The sequence below is a fragment of the Dromiciops gliroides genome, chromosome 1, assembly GCF_019393635.1.
Source record: "Dromiciops gliroides isolate mDroGli1 chromosome 1, mDroGli1.pri, whole genome shotgun sequence".
Lineage (NCBI taxonomy): Eukaryota > Metazoa > Chordata > Mammalia > Microbiotheria > Microbiotheriidae > Dromiciops > Dromiciops gliroides.
Genome location: NC_057861.1, coordinates 735,556,123 through 735,575,691, shown reverse-complemented (window position 1 = coordinate 735,575,691; position 19,569 = coordinate 735,556,123). Strand labels below are relative to the sequence as shown.

At 43.6% G+C, this 19,569-nt stretch overlaps 2 protein-coding genes across 2 annotated transcripts in view; one reads left to right on the top strand and one right to left on the bottom strand.

Annotated features, from left to right (window-relative positions):
- Positions 1-3,851: 3,851 nt before the first annotated feature.
- THOC7 (THO complex 7) lies at positions 3,852-11,871 on the bottom strand. Its single transcript, XM_043979493.1, has 8 exons — positions 11,718-11,871; positions 8,723-8,840; positions 7,067-7,194; positions 6,716-6,802; positions 5,717-5,774; positions 5,152-5,218; positions 4,421-4,490; positions 3,852-4,050 (listed from the first exon to the last, which is right to left on the bottom strand). The coding sequence occupies exons 1-8, from the start codon at positions 11,734-11,736 to the stop codon at positions 3,983-3,985; spliced, it is 615 nt and encodes a 204-aa protein (XP_043835428.1). The 5' UTR covers positions 11,737-11,871; the 3' UTR covers positions 3,852-3,982.
- Positions 11,872-12,641: 770 nt separating this feature from the next.
- Positions 12,642-19,569, top strand: part of ATXN7 (ataxin 7) — a 139,482-nt gene continuing 132,554 nt past the window's right edge. Inside the window, exon 1 of the mRNA XM_043974999.1 lies at positions 12,642-12,747. The gene's annotated coding sequence lies outside the window, so the exon portion shown is untranslated. The remainder of the gene's footprint in view (positions 12,748-19,569) is intronic.

Below are 19,569 nucleotides of genomic sequence, written 5' to 3'. Positions count from 1 at the left end.
TACCAAAATTCCCTTTGATTCCAAATCTATCACACTTTTGAATTATTATGCTGCCCCCTACTCTCTTCTGGAAATTGGAGCAGGGGTGGGGAGAGGTTGGGTTGATTATTGGTATGAATTATTTTTGGTATAAATGATTAAAAATTATATATTTTTTTCTGCTTGACAAGCACTTTCTCATCCCTTTCCTTTTCTTCTTCCCTTAGACAGCTGTGGGAAGACAGTCACGCAAAGGTTCACCAGATCATGGCTCTCAAGCTAGAAAGGACTTCAGGGACCATGTTATCCAACCCCATCCTCATTATACCAACGAGGAAACAGGTCTAAGGAGTTTGAGTGACTTGCCCAGAGTCAAACAGATGGTAAGTCTAAGAGGTAGCATTTAGACCAGGTCCTAAGTCCAGATCTGGTGGTCTTTGGCACTGGGTTCAAATTGATCCCATTTCAAAGGAAAAGGAAAAAGGACAGATTCAAGTTGTTTTAGACAATGGAGTATTAGAGAAAGGCAGTTGGGAGAAGGCATCATGAGGACATAATATGAGAGCAGGGATTAGTGGTAGAAGAAATATTTAACTCCTGCCCCGCCCCCCCCCCCCATGCAAATTAGTTTTTCCTTAAAAGGCATTGAAGCGATCCTCAGGACCTAATTGGCTCAGAAGATAAAGACTTTCTTTTCTTTTTTTTTTTTTGTAAGGCAATGAGGGTTAAATGACTTGCCCAGGATCACACAGCTAGTAAGTGTCAAGTGTCTGAGGCTGGATTTGAACTCAGGTCCTCCTAAATCCAAGGCCAGTGCTTTATCCACTGCTCCACCTAGCTGCCCCAAGAATCAACTTCTTAATATCGCTTCCTAGTCAGGAATACAAAATAGCTATGAGGGGTACCAGTCTCTTTCTGATAGTTGGTGGGAAAATACCAGCTCTGGCCAAGAAATATCATTTAGCTGAATAAACTAGTTATCCTCAATGCAGATACTGTGGAATACTCTCCTTTTTCTTGGCTAAGTAAATCTTCACTTGCTAACTCTTGGATGGATGGATGGATGCAATAAGCCTACTATGTGTCAGGTACTATGCTAAGCACTTTACAAATAGCATCTCATGTGATCTTTACAACTACCCTGGAAGGTAGGTGGTATTATTATTTCCATTTTACAGTTGAGGAAACTGAGGTAAACAGGTTGTGACTTACCCAGCGTCACAGAGCTACTAAGTGTCTGAGGACGGACACATTCAAACTCAAGATGATGTTTTCCTGGCTCCAGGCCCAGCACTCTATCCACTGTGCCACCTAGCTGCCCCCTCAAAGGAGTTTGTTTTGTGTGTGTGTGTGTGTGTGTGCGTGCGCGCGCGCGCGCGTGCTTGTGCACCACATGGACTTTGTCCTGATTCTTTGGCGCAAGCCATTGGGGGAGGTAGGCATGTGAAAGGACAGGAGCCTAGAGACATTTCTGGAGTTGGGAAAGATGGACAAAGGTACCAGTTGCAACCAGGTTCATTTTCTGAGGACAGGTAGGGGTGCTGCCTCAGTTTTACAGGTTTCCAGTCTGACTCCTGACCTGTGAACTGTAACTCTCTCCCTGGAGCTTCCAGTGAGGGGCTCCTACAGAACTCAGGTCTCAAGTACTCTCCTCAACCAGGGCAGATAGGGCAACTACTTGCACATGAGAAAGATAGCACATGTATAGTAGCCTTGAGGAGTCTCTGGTTTTATCTTTCTGTATTACTGTTTCCTAGACTTGATGTCCACTCTGGGTGTTCAAGCCATCACCAGGGTAGCCCTGCTGGCAGCAGGAGAGGGCTTGGTCACGGCCCACCGCAGGTGATTGTTTCCTGTGATGATCAGTGACTGCCAGGTGTGCCCTCATCTGATGTTGTCACCCTGCCTGATGTTCCTGGCGTTGTTCTTGCTTCCATTTACCTCTTTATGGGAAGGGGAAGCCAAGCTATGGTGGGCCCCAGCCTAGGAAGACAGTCAAGCCATAGCAGGAGCAGTGCCCCTGGCACACCTGCCAAGCCCAGGAGCCTCACAGGAACCTTCTTCGCAGTGGGGCAGAGGGATACCGCGATTGGTCATGGCAGCCCAGTGGCATGAATGGGCTCGGGTATGGCCTGCTGCAGGTGTGATGTAGAATAGTTGGACCTCTCCACATACACTGACAGCTCAATAGCCAATGACCACTGCCCATCACCTCCTCAGGGACAGCCTGGTAGGCAGCGAGTTTGCTTTCTGGCAACAAGACCCCAATGTAGGGGAGAAGCCTTTGTTCTTATATAGCAAAGGTTTTGCATTCCCTCCCTGCCCCATAGGGCTCCCTGGGAGGTTGGGTGGCCCAGCTGATAGGCTCCAGGGAACTTTAGGTGGGAGGCACACTGGCCTGTGATGATTGGCGACTGCAGGTCAGTCACCTTGCTTGATGTTCCCAGTGCTGTTTTTGCTTCCGTTCACCTTTCTATTGGAGAGACCCATCATCAAGGCTAAGAACTTGGCACCACCCACCACATGTATGACTGTTGAGACCTGGCACTCAATTCATACAAAGGTGTGCTTGGGGGATTACGTGCAAGCCAAGTATTTCTGGCCTTTTTTGTCCCATAATCTTTCTCCGTGAAGGAGCTGCTACTTTGGTTTTCTTCCCCTAAGTGCTCCTCTTCTTCCTCTGCAAACTGCTGAATGGCCTGTTGAATCCCCCTCACCCCCTGAATATAACTGGGAATTATTGAGGAGGGGGTACAAGTTACGGTGGGGGTAGAGAGGAGCAAATGAAAGGGATGGTGGCATACGTCAACTTCTACCTCATACCCAAAAGAACAGAAACTTCTGGAGGGCAGTCACTTGCCTGGATATTTGTAGCCCCAGAGTCTAGCACATGGCAATAGACTAACAGGTATCTGTTGAATGACTAGCTTCTTGACTCCAGAATGCTTCCTCTTTACAGCAGAGGTTTCTTTTGGGGCTTCGTGAGACAAGTAAGTGGCACACTGCCCCTGAAGTCAGGAGGTCCTGAGTACAAATTTGACCTCAAACACTTACTAGCTGTGTGACTCTGGGCAAGTCAACCTTAAACATCCAGGGCTATCTCCAGTCGTCCTGGAGGAGAGAGTGAGGCTAGTGACTTGGCACAGCCCCACCTCACTTAAATAAAATTCAGTGCAAGTCATGACATCATCCCAATGGGTTCATTTTGGATTCAATGTATCCTGTGCTCATTGGATTCCTTAATCCCCCCATAGAGGTCTTCAAGTAGAGGCGGAACAACTGCTGATTGGATCCCTGTCATTTGGCCATACCCAACTCTTAAGATGCGATGATTTCATTAACCAAACACAGGATTACAATGCTTCATAAATATTTTATAGCCTTAATGACTAAATTTGTTTAACTTTCATTTAAAAGTGAACAACTCATTTCTCTAGGTTCAAAATTGACTCATTATTCACTCATGTGTTTTTCCCCATAGGAAGATGAAGCGTGACAGAAATTATGGTCAAGTCTTGGAGTCAGGAAGACTCAGTTAGAATCTCCTTCAACATGAGGGCGAGTCATCCCTTCTCTTTCCCCTAGACAACTCCTGAGGAATTAGTTACTTCGTTGTAGGTGTCCAAGGAGAGGGAAGAGACCCTATGAAAAGCTGACACATTCATATATAAATATATACATATATGTATGTATGAATATGTCCAAGTGTATATTCTAGAAGTGCTTCCTTGTAAAATACAATTTGTGAGAACTGATTTCAATTTTATCATTAACAAGTACCAAAATATGCATGAAAATACAAACGGAAAACACTTGAATAAAAAAAATTTCATAAAAACAAACTTCATTAAAATAGCCTCTTTGTCTAATTGGACATTTGAAAAAAAATTAATAAAAATTTATCATCCCTAGTCTGTTAGTTTCACCAAAGTAACAAGGATTTAACATGTGAAAGGAAACTGATATAGTTAGGTCTCTTCAGCCTGGGGAGGCTTGTGTTTGCCTATGGTTTAGTCTCTGCCTCCAAGCTCGCTTCCTGAGCCTCTTCCACTTCCGATAGTTTTTCATCATCTGAAATGGAGACGTGCACATCAAACTAGTTAGTGCCAATGACGAGCAAGATGAACCCGATATCAAATGCTTAACACAAATCTAGTCATAACAAAACCAATTTCCATAATCTCACCTACATTTTAAAAGGACAAAATCCCCAAATGCACTGTGTGCTCATCCTGTAAGACCCTTCCCTGAAGCTGGATAAAGAACAGTGTTAGCCTTCATTTTCATGAAAGGTTGTTGCAGCCCTGCCCAGAGACAGGCAAGATGCTAGGTTCATGCAATGTGTCAGTTTAATTTTCTGAAAAGGAGTTTTAGCTTTTGTAAAGAGAGCTTAGCAAGAGGTAAAAGTAAAATCCTATTAGGTTTAATATAAGGCACTTACTTTCTAATGTTTGCTGAAGTTCGTGGATAGTGCTAAGAAGAACGTGAAACTGCTTTCTCCTTAGTTCCAGCTTGATTTAAAAGAATAGAAAATGTTTAAGGCAATGTACAAATATAAGCACATTCACAAAAGGCTGATAAATTTGTGCTGACAGAACCTTGCTGTGCCACTCACATAGCCACCATCTTACTTCCCCTTAAATAGACAAATTCAAGAGTGTTTGAGTTAAGTCTACTTGCCAAACTCCCATCCATCCCTCCCTCCCTCCCTCCTTCCCTCCCTTCAGCTGCCAAAATGGTTTCTGTAGAATGCAGGTCTGCTCAGCAACTTCCTCCTCTCCCTCATACTCTGTGGCTCCCTCTCGGTACTGAAAGCGCTTCCTATCTTGGTCCCTTCCTCAAACAGGATGTTCTCTTGTCTCCCGGCTTTGCTCCTGAATCCCCAAGGCCTGTCATTCTTTCCCTCTTCAGTTTACCACCTAGCTTCCTTAAAGACCCAGCTCCCCTTCTGCAGACCTTTTCTGCCACCGCCCTCCCCCAGCTGCTTGTGTCTCCTGACAAGATCATCTCTCGCCTGCTCGGTACATATCTTGTATACTACAGTTATTTACATATTGCCCCCCACCCCCTTTAGAATGTAGCCTTTGTGAGAGGGCAGGGACAGTTTTTGGCCCCAGAGTTTGGCCTTGAGTAAGCACTTCATACGTGACTGACAGATATAAACAAACATACCTTATCTTCAACATTTTCTTTTATGTGAGAAAGATGTTGTAATTCTTTCCCCAAAGCATCTAGTTCCCTGAAAAAGAACACTAAAATAAGTCACATACATTTTTTGAAAAGGAATCAATATCAAATAATTTATTTTTTAGCCAAAACTTTGTAAAAAATCAAAGTTCCCAGGCACAGTATGAGAGACAAAACAGAATATACTAAATAATTAAGCTGCCATATCAGAATAGTTTATATAATCATTTATACAATTGTTTGGTAGTTTTGAAGTCCTAATATGCATTTTTACTCAAGAACTGATCTAGGTAATGAAATATGCAATATTAAGGACCCAACTTGTTCTCTCATTATTTCTGAGTGATGGTTTATTTTCCCTAGTAGCTTAATCTGGTACAAGAGTTTTATAAATGTCATATGCTTGTCTGTGCCACACTTTAGGGATAATAAATAAAATCATGTTTCAGAACTGCAAATGCTTGACTTCTTAAAAAAAAAAATTGAGATAGCTATTACCTTGAAGTGTAAGCACACATACAATAGAAGCAAAGTAAAATATTAAACTTACTTTAACGTTTCATGCCTGTCTGGATGGTGCTGTATGACTTTTGCCAAGGCATCATATTCTGAAAGACACAAAACCACTGCTATTTACCAGAGGCACTTTTCCCCTGGGAAAGACTGGCTTGGACAGTAGAAAAGGCCCTCTCCAAAGGCTTGGTTTTATTAAACCTTTGTGTAAAATGGGGACATTACTATTTGTGCTCTCCTTCTCTCTCTCAGGGATCATTGTGAGACTCAACTTAAGATACCACATATCGGTCCAAATGCAGGCTAACTTTAACAATAGCTCTGAATTATATTAAAAAAAAAAGTTCAACCTATAATCAAAAGAGGTGCTTTTTGTTTGCTTGGCCCCTAAATCTCCCCTGGTAATCCCATGGAAGACAGCAGCATCTTTCCTCTCTCCTTTTGCCCCGAGGGAGGCGCTGAATTTGGTGACAGTGGCTGCTTACGGCTGCTGGCTCCTTCAAATAGCAAAATCCCTGAGCAGCCGTTTCTTTTATGTGCTGGTTTCGGTCATTTTACATTATATGACTCCGAGATGTTTCACTTGGGAGTTGAAGTCTATCTTGGGGGTGGTCTAGATTTGGGCCAACATGGTAAAGTGTGTAAAGGGCCAGGCACATGGCTCTTTAAGGCGTGAGGCTTCTTCTTTGTACTTGGGGCAGGTCCCCTCAACCATCTGTAAAAAAAATAGCCAATCTCTGCATAAGAATCTTAATAAGGGATGTTGTAGGCATTTAAAAAAATGTACTAAATAAAAAATGATTACAAATGCCATTTGAACCTGGTAAGGAAGTAATTCCAGCCAACATAAATTTGTTACTGACATTAAGAAATATTTTTAAGATTTAGGGTTCTTTTTGTAATTTATCATAATTTAGACTACAGGTCTCACCTCAGAGCACATTATATGTGTGTGTGTGTGTGTGTGTGTGTGTGTGTGTGTGTGTGTGTGTGTGTGTGTGTGTGTGTGTGTGTGTATACTATGCAGAATTCTTACCCTGGCGATTTTTCCGTATTCGTTTTGCTTGAAGGATCTGCTTTTTGCACTCAGAAATTTTTTCGTGTGCTCCAGCTATGCTATTTTCTGTGTAAAAATTAAAAACAATAAAAAAGATACAGCTGTAGCATCATCAATAATACTCTTTTGCAAAGTCAATATTTAACTAAATTTTCAACTGCCAATAAAATGTTACCATTTTAAAAATACCTTTTTTCTCTAAAATACTATATGGGCAATTTTTTTTAACCAAAGATTTTTAGATAACATCTTCTCAGATTTGAAACCCCAAACTTTAAGATTGTTAAGACAAGAACGAATCTAAATCTAAATCACTTTAATTGTACTTACCTATGTCTTTGTAAATTTTTTCATAGTTTTCCATTTCTCTGAGATTCATATCATATACAAGCAGGGTTTTTCCCATTGAAAATTCACATTGAGACAGGGTACTCAGCATTCGCTGGTACTGGCTATAACTAAAAATAATGAAAAAAAAAATGAAGATGTTTAAAATAGCTAAATACCACTAAAGATAATATAGGGCTGTCAGTAATGAAAATCTTACTGTTTTACTTTAGTGGAAGATACTGTATCACACCAACGAAAACATACTATGTTCTGAGTTCATTATCATTTAAATTATACTTAGAATAACTTAATGTTCAATAAATTAATTCATAAATTTAAGTTTAGATTATACTACATTTTACGTTTTGTTTTTTTTTTTTGTTGTTGAGGCAATTGGGGTTAAGTGACTTGTCCAGGGTCACACAGCTAGTAACTGTCAAGTGTCTGAGGCCAAATTTGAACTCAGGTCCTCCTAACTCCAGGCCCAGTGCTCTATCCACTGTGCCACCTAGCTGCCCCTATACTACATTTTAATAAACTCTAGATTTATACGTGATTTTCAGTGGGGCTGAATTTTAAAACAAACCAATTTCTTTTTTTTTAAACCCTATTAGTCATTTTATTTTTTTTTAATTTTCCATAAAAGTATTCTATAATTTTCCAGTTACATGTAGAGATAGTTTTCAACATTTGTTTTTAATAAGATTTCTAGTTTCAAATTTTTCTCCCCCCCCCCAAGACAGCAAGTAATCTGATATAGGTTATATATGTACAATCACATTAAACATATTTCTGCATTAGTCATGTTGTGAAAGAAGAATCAGAGCAAAAAAGGAAAAACCTCAAAAAAGAAAAACAACAACAAAAACAATAGAAATAGTATGGTTCAATCTGCATCTGGATTCCATAGTTTTTTGTTTTTTTCCCTAGATTTGGAGAGTTTTTTCCATCATGAGTCCTTTAGAACTATCTTGGATCATTGTATTGCTGAGAAGAATCAAGTAAAACAAACCAATTTCAAAATGTATTTCACACAAACACTTAAATAACAGTCAAACATATAACTTTGTTGTTGCTGTTCATTTTACCTTACAATTTTTTTTTTGGGGGGGGTATTCAGAAAACTAATTTAGACGCAAGAAATTTTGCTAAGTTTCCATTTCTTTGAACATAAAGCCACCTTTTGATGATCTTATTCATGGAATACAATGAATGAGAAAATACAAATAGGATCCAAAAAGTCACTTCAAACACATCCTCCCGTCATTCCATCTTTGAAAGGAACCAAATAAGCAAAGTATCTGAATTTCAGAGCTGGCAGAGACCTCAGAGGCTGTCACTTAGTCCTACAACACGCCTGACAGAGCAGGTCATCTGGCCTTTGCTTGGAGACCTCTAGCAAAGGGAATGTGGTCCATTCCACTTCGGGAAAGTTCTGACTGTGAGGAAGTTTCTCCTTACAACAAGCCAACGTGAAGCACTTTAAACACTAGCTTAGTGCTAACCTTGTCTCATTTTAGACACAACAATGTCTGAACAAAAACCAGGAGTTGACTGAATCGAGCACATGTCCGTTTATATTAATATTGCAAATGAGTAAAACACCTGCAGATTCAATTACAGGAAAAGTGATACAGAAACAACCAAAAGACACACCCTTCTTCCTGAGAGCCAGAGTTGCACCATTTAATGAAACTCTTCACTAACAGGTTGATTCTCCGATCATCACCAGCACCATCGCCATCAATTAAGAGCCGTTTTCTTATAACTTCATCTGAAAGAAAGAGTAATGAATATTAAAATGACTCCATGGGTCCATTTTCATTGTACTCTGTTCATTTGGACTGATGATGAAAAACAGATCTGTCAGCACTACTTTACTCCTGCTAAAATCTCTTAAGAAATGGAGAGAATTTCCAGGTATTGATAAAGAATTAATTTGATAATCTTTGAGTCTAACGTCAAGAAAACTTGATTGGGGAAATCTGTCCCTAGTGTGATATATTATTAGCCCTGAGTGGGAAGGAATCATAGTCATCAAATCCAAATCTCTCATTTTACAAATGAGAAAAATGAGGCACAGATAAGATTAAGGTTGCTCCAAATTCCACAGGTGAAGACAGTGACCTATAATCCCTTAGTCCCTCTAAGAGAGCTAAGCATTGTAGGTGCTATTGGGTGTCTCTGGAAGCCTGAGACAGCAAGGGTATGTCTATATGTGTGTCTGTGTATGTGATCTTAAGAAAGCAGGGGGACAAACATGGGAAAGAGAACGGAGGGGAAAAAAAGGATGTGAAGTGTTTTCAATCTACCACTTCAACTTATTGTCCCCAAATCTCTAAAGTTTCTATTTCATTGGAATCCTCAGCAGGTCTTTCTGGCAAATATTCTTCCATCTGCTCCACTGAACTTAAAAAGGAGGAAAAGAGGAACAAAGAGTAAGGACTCTGGAAAGAGCATCTCCCCTATGGTTTCTTTACCTCAGTTACGTTCCAGCTTAGCTGAAATATCGGTGGATTTGGAGAGAGTCTGCCTGATCAATCGTTCACCAAACATTAACAATAGTTCCAGTGCACAGGTAGAAGTATTTCTAATTCTGAGATTGAGAGATAAACTAGTAGTAGAGTCAGACAGATTTGTGTTCACCTGACATTTCTTAGCTGTGAGACTAAAAGAAGTCATTTTAACTTCTTAGTTACCTCATCAATAAAACAATGCAATAATATTCATACTACCTATATTATAGGGTGACTACGAGAAAGGACTTTAGTTATTTTAAGTGCTTTTTTTGGGGGGCGGGGCAATGAGGGTTAAGTGACTTGCCCAGACTCACACAGCTAGTATCAAGTGTCTGAGGCCATACTTGAACTCAGGTCCTCCTGAATCCAGGGCCAGTGCTTTATCCACTGTACCACCCAGCTGCCCCTTACGTCCTTTATTGAGTTTCAGTTACTGTATGCACTAGAGAGCCAATGAAAAGCTAGGGAAGAACGTGAAAGTGGCATTTGGGGAAAATTAATCGGGAAACAAAAGTGTAAATGGATTTGAAGATGAGAAAGGCTAAAAGCAAGAGGCCAAGATATGTTAAAAGTAGAGTTCTGGGGCAGCTAGGTGGCACAGTGGATAGAGCACCGGCCCTGGAGTCAGGAGTACCTGAGTTCAAATCTGGCCTCAGACACTTAACACACACTTACTAGCTGTGTGACCCTGGGCAAGTCACTTAACCCCAATTGCCTCACTAAAAAAAAATAAAGTAGAGTTCTGTAAAGACCAGGATTGGATACATTGATTTAGGAGTAATCTCTATAGAGAACAGATGTAATTCCTGAGAGAGGGCTTGGGAGGCACAGGGCAGGACCATGAGAAAAAATCAGGTTAGCTGGCAGGAAATGAACAATGCTTCTAAAAAGGAGCTCACACAGGTAGGAGAAAGAAGGAACATTTACTTAGCACTTGTTATGTGCCAGACTCTGTGCTAAGCATTTTACAATTATTATCTCCTTTGATCCTCATAGCCAGCCTGGGAGGTAGGTGTCATTATTATCCCGATTCAGTAGAAGGAAGCTGAGGCAATGATAGGTCAGGTGACTTGCCCAGGGTCACACAGCTAGGAGTGTCTCAAGTCACATTCGAAGGCAGGCGTTCCATCGGCTGCCACAATGCTGTCCAGGCGCTGAGCTTGGTCAATGGGTGCCCAAACTATAAGGTGCAGTGGAAAGAGCACTGGAGTCGGGGCCAGTCTCAGGCCTTGGACTCCAGGCTCTGCCACGTCCAACTCGGGTGACTGTGGACAAGTCACTCAGCCAGTCTAGCTCTTGGTTCCCTCATCTGTGAAATGAGGGAGCTGGACGAGATGGCACCTGTGGCCAGCCCATGAAGATGAGGCCTGAGAACAGACCCCTGGCTTTAGCAGGCGGCGATCACATGGGGTCTCGGCAGGGCACGAGTGATCTTGGAAGGAGGCTGGGCACGGGGGCGGGCACAGGCGGGGAGCAGATGTCCCTGGAGAGTAAATGACACCGAGCCCTGAGTGGGACTCGGCCGGACAGGCGATGGCGCTTCCCCTCTCCCCGAACCCCCCACCCCGGGGGTCCTGCTGCAGGTGTCCGCCCCAGGGCCGTGTCACCCCTCTGGGGGACGACAGGGACCCCTCGTGGGCCCAGACGCGCCGGGGGACCACGGGCCCTTCCGCCTCCCCACCCCCGCACACTATCGATCCGGGCACCTCGGTCCGAAGGGCCCGGCCCAAGCCCCGACATTGACAAAGCGCGCCCGCGGATCCCGGGCCGCCCACGGCAAACACGCGCGCGGCGTCTACAGGCCAAACGCTTTAGGACGGGGATGGAGCCGTGGCTCGACGCGACCTGGCCGAGGCCCGGGCCGTCCGGGCTCCCGCCAGCGGCCGAGGCCGGCCCGGTCCATCCGTGCATCCCTCCGCCACGTGCGGGGAGGGCGGGAAGGGGCGGGGTCCGGGGACCCCCCCCTTTCCCCTGCTTTTTGGTGGGCGGCTTGTACCCCCCTCCCCACCGCCCCTTCCCCAGGACCGCGGGTGGGGGCCGGGTCCGAGGCCGGCTGCCCGGGTCTATCTGGGAAGGGAAGGAGGGTCGGCGCGGGGGCCCCGGACCCGCTCCTCCCGGCAGCGCCCCCTCACCGTCCGTCACGGCCCCCATGGTCCCCTCGGCGGCGGTGGCGGCTCGTCTCCCGCGTCCTGCTCCGGCGGCGGCTCCGGCGGCGGCTCGGGTCAAACTCCCACAATGCAGCCGGGCAAACAGCCATGGAGGATGAGGGGGCGGCCCCTGCCGCAGGAGCCGCCGCCGAGTGGCGCGCGTCCGACCCCGCCCCCGGGGGGAGGGGGGAGAGGAGAGGGAGGAGGCTGGGGCCGGGCCGCTAGGGGCGGAGGGCCACGCACGCCCCGCCCCGAGGCCCCGCCCTGCGGCCCCGCCCCGCGCCGCAGGACGCGCTGCTTCCGCCCGCCAGGTGAGAGCCGCGGCGGGGCCGGGCCGGGCGGGAGGGGCGAGGCGGCGCGCGCACACGCGGCGCGGGCCCGAGCGGGGAGGAGGGGGGGTCCGGGGCCGCGGATCCCAGAGCCCCCTTCCGGGGCCTTGGGGCCTGGGGGAGAGGGGCGGGGAGGGGAAGGTCACCGCGGGGGTCTGCGGGCGTGCGCGGGGCGGGGGGCCGCGCGCGCGCGCGCGCCGGAGGCGGAGGCGGGGCCTCGGCGCTCCGCCCACCAGCCTCTACTACCTGCAAAGTTCGCGCGGGAAGCGGCTCCCGGGCCCGCGTTCCGGAGCGCGGGGGGCGAAGGCAGGCACGCGTGCACGGACGCATCCTTGAAGCGCGAGGGTCCAGGGCCCCAACCTGTCATTACTGGGCGACTCCCCACCCCCACCCCCGCCCATGTCCGAGCCTAGAGGGAGGCCGGAGGTAAAGGGGGAGGGGGGCGGGCCGTGCTAGGGGGTGTTGCCGGGTGGTCTCCTGGGCCAGGGACGCCGAGCGCCCGCCCCGGCGCTAGCTCCTTCCGGCACCCGAGGCCAAAGGCCGGTCCCGTTCTGGTTCTTGAGGCCAAGTGTCTTCCCCCCCGCCAGGTGCGAGGCCCGGGTGCTGTGCGATGTGCTGGCGAACCGCAGGAGATCGGGAAAGGCGCAGAGATCCGTGTGGGCTCCTGACAGCTCCGCGCTAACTAGGTAATGTCGGGGTCGCCCCTTCCCTTTGGGTACTGCTGCTGCTGCTCCTCGTGCCCCGGCCTTTAGGATCCGCGGCTGTGCCCTCCCCGCGTGCCCCACAAAGTGGCGTGCAGAAATGCCAAATCCCCACCTAGAGCAGACCCGCTCCTGCCTTGGTATCCCCTGTGCCCGGCGCGGTGCCAGGCGCCCATGGGTGCTTCTTAAGTGCTTCTTGATTGGACTCGAACCCCATCCACCTTGTCCGAGGGATGCCCCATAGCGGAGCCGATCTGTGCCAGGCCCCTTCGTCCCTTTTCCGCCGTCCATCCGAGAACAGCCGGTGATTTAATTCTGTGAAAACAGGGGCTTGGGTCTTCGAACCTATCGTGGAAGTCCGTCCAGTTAGAAGTTTGAGCGAAATTGTGCTTTGTTACCCTGACACATAGGAAGCTTAACGAGCCTGTTTGCACTCTGGCTAAAGAACTTGATTCTAGATGGAAGGGATTTGCATTTATTTTTATATTGTATATTGGATTAAAGTCAACCAATGAGACAATCTGTCAGCAGGCATTTAGCACGTGCTTAGTAGGTATGTGCCAGTCTTTGCCCTAAGAGCTGAAGATGAAACAAATAAATCACTCCCCTGCCCTCTAACAGCTTATGTTCTAAAGAGACTACGTGGGAATAGTTAGGTACAAAGGACATGGAGCTGGAAAAGCCCCTCCTTGGCCTCCTACTCTAACTCACGCTGGGTCCCCAAGAAGATGAGTGATTTGCCCTAAAGCACACAAATTATTATTATTATTTTATTATTATTATTATTATTATTATTATTATTATTATTATTTTTGGTGGGGCACTGAGGGTTAAGTGACTTGCCCAAAGTCACACAGCTAGTGTCAAGTGTCTGAGGCTGGATTTGAATTTAGGTCCTCCCCAGGCGGATGCTTTATCTACTTCACCAACTAGCTGCCCTCAAAGCACACAAATTTTAAGTGGGAGAGGCAGAATTTGAACCCAGAAACCTCAAATTCTAAATCTTTCCAGTCCTGACCCAGACTAGAATTACTTTAGATCTCCCCAATCACAGATTATGAATCTCATGTTTCATGTCTTTTCTGTGAGCAAATTTTACTAATGTTTTAATTGGAGTGATTATTGTAAGGAAGACAGGTGTAAAGTTAACATTATTTAGATGTTGCCATTAGAAATGATGATTTTGGAAAAACAAAAGCCTTTTTTTGTGGTGGTGATGGTGGTGGTGTTTTTTTTACTTTTAAGAAATAGGTAGGAAACTCTTCTCCTGTCCTACCCCTTTTGTAACTGAAATTTTCACGGGAAGTTATGTCAGATATTCATTTGATACTGAGGATGAACAGTTAGGTCATTTAGTTTTGTTTAGCTCTGGGGAGTTAAGGGGACTGATTAGAAGAACCTTAATTTGTGGGACACTCAATACAACAAACACTTGATGGCTCTTGAGTAAAGTGGCCCATTCATCGTTATTTCAACCTTCTTCCACTTCTAAAGCCTTGCGGTCCACACAGTTTAATCTGATTGGATTATCTCAGATGTATGGTCATTAATGCGAATGTTGGATTCAGTAAACATTTCTTAAGTCTGCTACATTGAAGGCATTTTGCCAAGCCTCCCAAAATGAAAGTTTCTGTCCTAAACAAACTCCCTTTCTTAATTGCCCTTTTCATAAAACATTACGATATTAAGTAAAAAAAAAATAGACAAAATTATTTTCCGGATTGTAGTCCCTCTTTCTGTGTAATCATTCCATAATGACAGCTTATATTTATCAGTATTTTATGTTAAAGTATAGACAATTAGGTGGTAGTGTGAAGAAGTTTAACTTGGCACTTACTAGCTCTGTGACCCTCAGTTTCCGTATCCATAAAAATGGGGATAATAGCACTTGCCCACTGTGGTTGTTGTAAGGATAAAATGAGATTTGCAAAAAGCGCTTGTAAACCTTAAAGCAATATATAAATGCTAGCTAGATTGTTATTAATAAAGTAAGAAGAGCCAGGTTTTTAAAGATCTGCTTCTCCCCTTCCCCCATTTAGAGTAAGAGAAACAGATCTCAGATGAAAACAGAATGGAGGTAACAATTATTTGCTTACTAGCCTTCCCAACACATACTTGCTTTGTGACCATAAGTAAGGTTACTTATCCAAGGTCATAAAGCAATTTAGATTCTTGATGTCTTTCTAGCTAAGAGAAACTAGTACAGGTTCACACCTGCCCTGCTTTGACTTCCTTCTCACCTGTGTGGGAATTCTGAGCAGGGAAACCAAGTGATCAATATCTTTTTATTTCCCTTAAAAAGCAATTTCTCCTGCCACTGATTTTATTTTTCATTTTTCTGTGCCATGATAGAACACTTTGGTCCTTTGTTACTGTGGATTTCCTAGAAGGTGCTCAAGCATAAATACAATACCTTGGAACCTCATAGGACATCAGGGGCCGCCTCTTTCATAAACCCCACTAGGTTTTTCACTTCTGGATTTTAAGCTACTTTAGGGAAAGAACTGTTTGCTGGGTCCTCATAGAAACTATATCTTGTTTAAGTCTGTTAGACTGTGAACCTTTGGTGAGCTTCCACTGTCTCCTGCCTTTCTTTGTGTCTCCAGAGCTTACTTAGCACAGTGTAGTTTAGCATATAGTGGGTTCTTAAATGCTCGTTGACTTTTATTTTTTTATCCCTACTGCCTGCCACAGTGCACTACAGTTGATCAATAAGTTTTATTAAAACTCCTATTATGTTGCAAAGCCTGTGTTAGGCACTGAAGAGAGAAGCACAATAAATGAAATAATTTCTACTTGCAGTGATATTATATTCTAATGGGGGAGGGAGACAGTAACTACATATATACCCAGCATAAATATAAATGAATACATACATTTATATGTGCATATATATATTCACACAAAGTATACATGTACATTTATATGAATGCATATATATATGTGTGTGTGTGTGTGTATATATACACACACATATACATGCACACACACATAAAGTAGTTGACTATAAGGAAAATGTTTTTGGATGGAAACAAACTGAATTCTTTCCAACAAATTATCTTCCTATACTTAGTGGTATTAGATCTTCAGGTAACATCGTCAAACGAGAGTCAGAAATGGTTCCTGTTTTTGAGGTTCCTAAAGCATCTCACCCAGGTGCAGTTTGACTGGTGTATTCTGTCCAAATTCTGTTATGTGTCATGCAGGCCTGCAGGCCTGTGCATGTTGGGAACCCTGGCCCAGGATGTTTTGTGGTCTGGAAGAACATGGGTTATTCTGAAGATTTGTTCCTTCACTGAGCCATTGTTCAGGTGGGTGTACAGAGTTCGCCTAACATTTGTCGCCTCTGCAAACTTCAGGTCTGGGCTGTTAGCGTGAGAGCTTGTTTTGACACCCATTTGGTGCTTGTCCTGCCAGAACTCCCTCCTGAGAGTTGGGTAACCATATTCGTTGATGGATATTAGGAAACCTTGAATTTTGCTTAGAACTGATTTGGTCATAACTGGATTCTATTTATCATTTGTAATGTTCTAAGCTTCTCTAGTTTTAGCCAGCCAGGTGTGACTGGACATTTGCTTCAGTTTTTCGAAAGTAAAAACATACATCAACACAGATGTCTTTAGACATTTCTTAGACTTGATATTCATGCTTATTTTAATAATACTCCTTTGTGGAAAAGGGAGATTGCCCCTTCATGCTACTAACATGAAGCCATTACCTTAAAGAAATCCCTTTCTGCATGATATGTTTAGTTAAATAAAATACACAAAGGTACCTCTTGTGTTCCACACCCCCTAGAGATTAAATGAGGCGTGTGTGTGTGTGTGTGTGTGTGTGTGTGTGTGTGTGTGTGTGTGTGTGTGTGTGTAATTTCATCCAACCACAGTTGAACCTCCTAGGTCTTCTTCCTTTGGAGCCAAGTTTCACCTCTCCCACCCTTCCCCCATCTCTCTTAACCACTGTCTAGTAGAATACAGATACTAGGGAAGAAAACCGATCATCTTTTGTCTTCTCTCTTTAAAAAACCCCCAACATTTAATGATATGTGTGTATGTATATGTACATATATGCATATGTATATGTAACATGTGTGCATATGTGTGTGTATAGTTTTGTTGGCTCTTTTTTGGACTGGATATTTAAATGTAAAATTGAAAAGAAAACATTAGAAATTGAAAGTATAAGGTTTAAGTTTTTCTGTGTTTAATAGTTTTACATGTGAGGAATAAGCTATCTTAGACATTTACAGATGTGCAGGATGTAAAATTAGAGTCTGTTTTGGGCAGGATGAATTTTCCTTCTTGCCATTCTACCTTAATACCAAATTGAGAACAAAAGAAAAATGAAACTCATCAAAAACATGTATAGTGGATCAAAGCACATCTTCATGTCGGCCACATCCAAGACTATGTCTCATTCTTCATTCTGAGTCCTTCCTCTCTCTCTCAGATGAGGAGCACGTTTCATCGCTGAGTGTTCTGGAATTGGAGAGACACAGGATTAAAGAAAAAAATAGTTCTTAGCATCTTACCACTAACTTCAAAAATTTAAACCTAAATCGGGGAGTCTCAGTTTCCTCACCTGTAAAATGGGAAAGCTGTGAACCATCCCAGTTCCTTCTAACATAAAATGTCAAGAGTCAGTGATTTCTTTAGAGGCCTCTACTTCCTGAGATTTTAAAATTCCTTGCTGTGCTCCGTTATGCCTAGTTAGCAATGAAATGTGTTTCCTTGTGTAGCCTTTTAAATGTTTTCCTGTTATTTGTGGTAATGCTAATATGTAATAATATTATCCGGTAGCTTTAAATTCTTAACTTTCAGGAGAAAAGAAAAATCGCAAATTCCATATGTTTGCATTGATGGAAAAAATATTCCTTTTCCTCCTCTCTCTTTTATTTTTATACAGTGTTTTAATGTAGAGAGTTTATTAAAAAAAATCTGTGCTTGTGTAGACATGAAAAAAATTGTTGCTTTGTTACTAGATGGCAAGTTTGTTTGTGGGGTTGTTTGTTTGCTTGTAATTGAAATATGTTAGAGAGCCGAATACCCAGGGCAAAAATTATGAAAGGATGAAAGGGAGATTCCCTTTTGGTTCTTGAATAAGTGAAAGGGATTTTGTCACTTTTGCTGATTTGAACTAACTGCCTTGAACTTCAGCTCAAGTATGCACCTGCATCCTTGTGGTTTAACTATAATTATTTTCAAGATTTTCACTGAGTTTCACTTGCATTATTTTAGTACTTTTTTTTCCTTTTCTTTTTAAAGTTCTGACAGGTTCATTTAAAAGTTGTCATATAGTGAGAACATTGGACTAGTAGCTGGGAATGAAAAATTCCTGTCTTTGAACTCAGCCCTTTATATTTTTTCCTCTTGGATGCTAATATCGCGTCCATTGGATCATCACATAAAGTTTTAGGAAACCTGTGGAGTGGAAACTAAGACCAAAAAAAAAAAAAGATGAAATTGTGTCTAATGGTTGCTGGCTACAGAGTGTTGCCAAGGTTGTTGGGATTATTGTTTTATATCAGCAGAGGGAATGAAGGCTACTGCAGTTCTTAGCTCCTGAATATCAGGAGAATTCATGACTGGGTTTGTGTCTTGGTCTATAGAATGGCTTTTAAGGTTTTGTACCTGTTTTGTTGGTACAGAATGGCAGAAACATTCCTCTGAGACTGGGAATGCAAGCATGATTATCCCCATTTTACAGATAAGGAGACTGAGGCATGGAGGAGTTCAATAATCTCTGCCCAGATTTCACCCATTTAAGTGAGTGTTGGGCCTTGGTCCTTATCCAATGACCAGTGTGCTTTCCATTGTGTCCTTTTAAGGACTGAGATTTAAAAAGTGATGTATAGTAAGACTGTCATTGATCCATCATGATCAGAGGTGTGGAACAAGACCCCTTTGCCTAATGCTCTCAAGTAAGCAGAAGCAGGTCAAAGTGTAATTGGGAAATATTTAGCGAAATAAATAAAAATGCATCAAAATGGGTAAAATCACATGATAAAACTTAAGTCAATATTCGATTCTGCCCACAGGGAGCCTCATGTACACCTCATATACAGATGGATGACTCCCCTTTTTATTTGACTTTGACATCAGTCAGTTTTCCATAGCCAATCATTTATTTACGAATTATCCAGGCACTGTGTTAAGTGCCCATTTATTAAGCACTGTACTAGATGCTGTGGGTACCAAGACAAAAACCCAACAGCTCCATCTCTCAGAGATCTTGCTTTTCCTTGGGGGAAGCCTTTAAGCTTCTGCAGAATAAAAATGAATTAATTTTTAAATGGTTTGGGAAGGAAGGGTGCCAACAGCTGGGAGGATCAGAAAGGGCTTCAGAAAAGATGGTGCCCATTTGGAAAGGAAATTCAAGATCGTGTAGCCTCATTCCTTATTTTATAGATAAACCAAGGCCTGAAGTGACTGTCACACTGTGAGGCTGACAGTGACATCCGGGACTCTGAACTTCCTGGTCTTTGCGCTTGTCCTGCTATTTCCCATTATCCACTGAAAAGTGGGCTAAAAAATGTAACTCTGATAAACACTGTAGGCTTCAAGATTTAGAAGGGACTTCATGCCCCTGTGTTTTACAGATGAAGACACTGAGGCCCAGAGAAGCCGAGGGACAGAGTTAGAGTTATAATTCAGACTTGCTGACTTTAAATTCATCATTCGTTTCACTAGGACTTTTAAAAATTGAATTTACCTAATACAATTGAACTGTTTCTTGATGGTTCACAGTAGTTACTGAGGCCAGTAACTTGGTGCCCATAACCAAGACATCGTTTGCCTTGTCTCTGGG

What these genes read in the sequence shown, in the direction of transcription:
- THOC7 (XM_043979493.1), bottom strand. An exon ending in AAGAAAATGTTGAAGATAAG is followed by an intron (nt 4,491 to 5,151) that starts GTATGTTTGTTT and finishes TTTTAAATCAAG; the next exon opens with CTGGAACTAAGGAGAAAGCA. An exon ending in ACTTCAGCAAACATTAGAAA is followed by an intron (nt 4,051 to 4,420) that starts GTAAGTGCCTTA and finishes TCTCCATTTCAG; the next exon opens with ATGATGAAAAACTATCGGAA.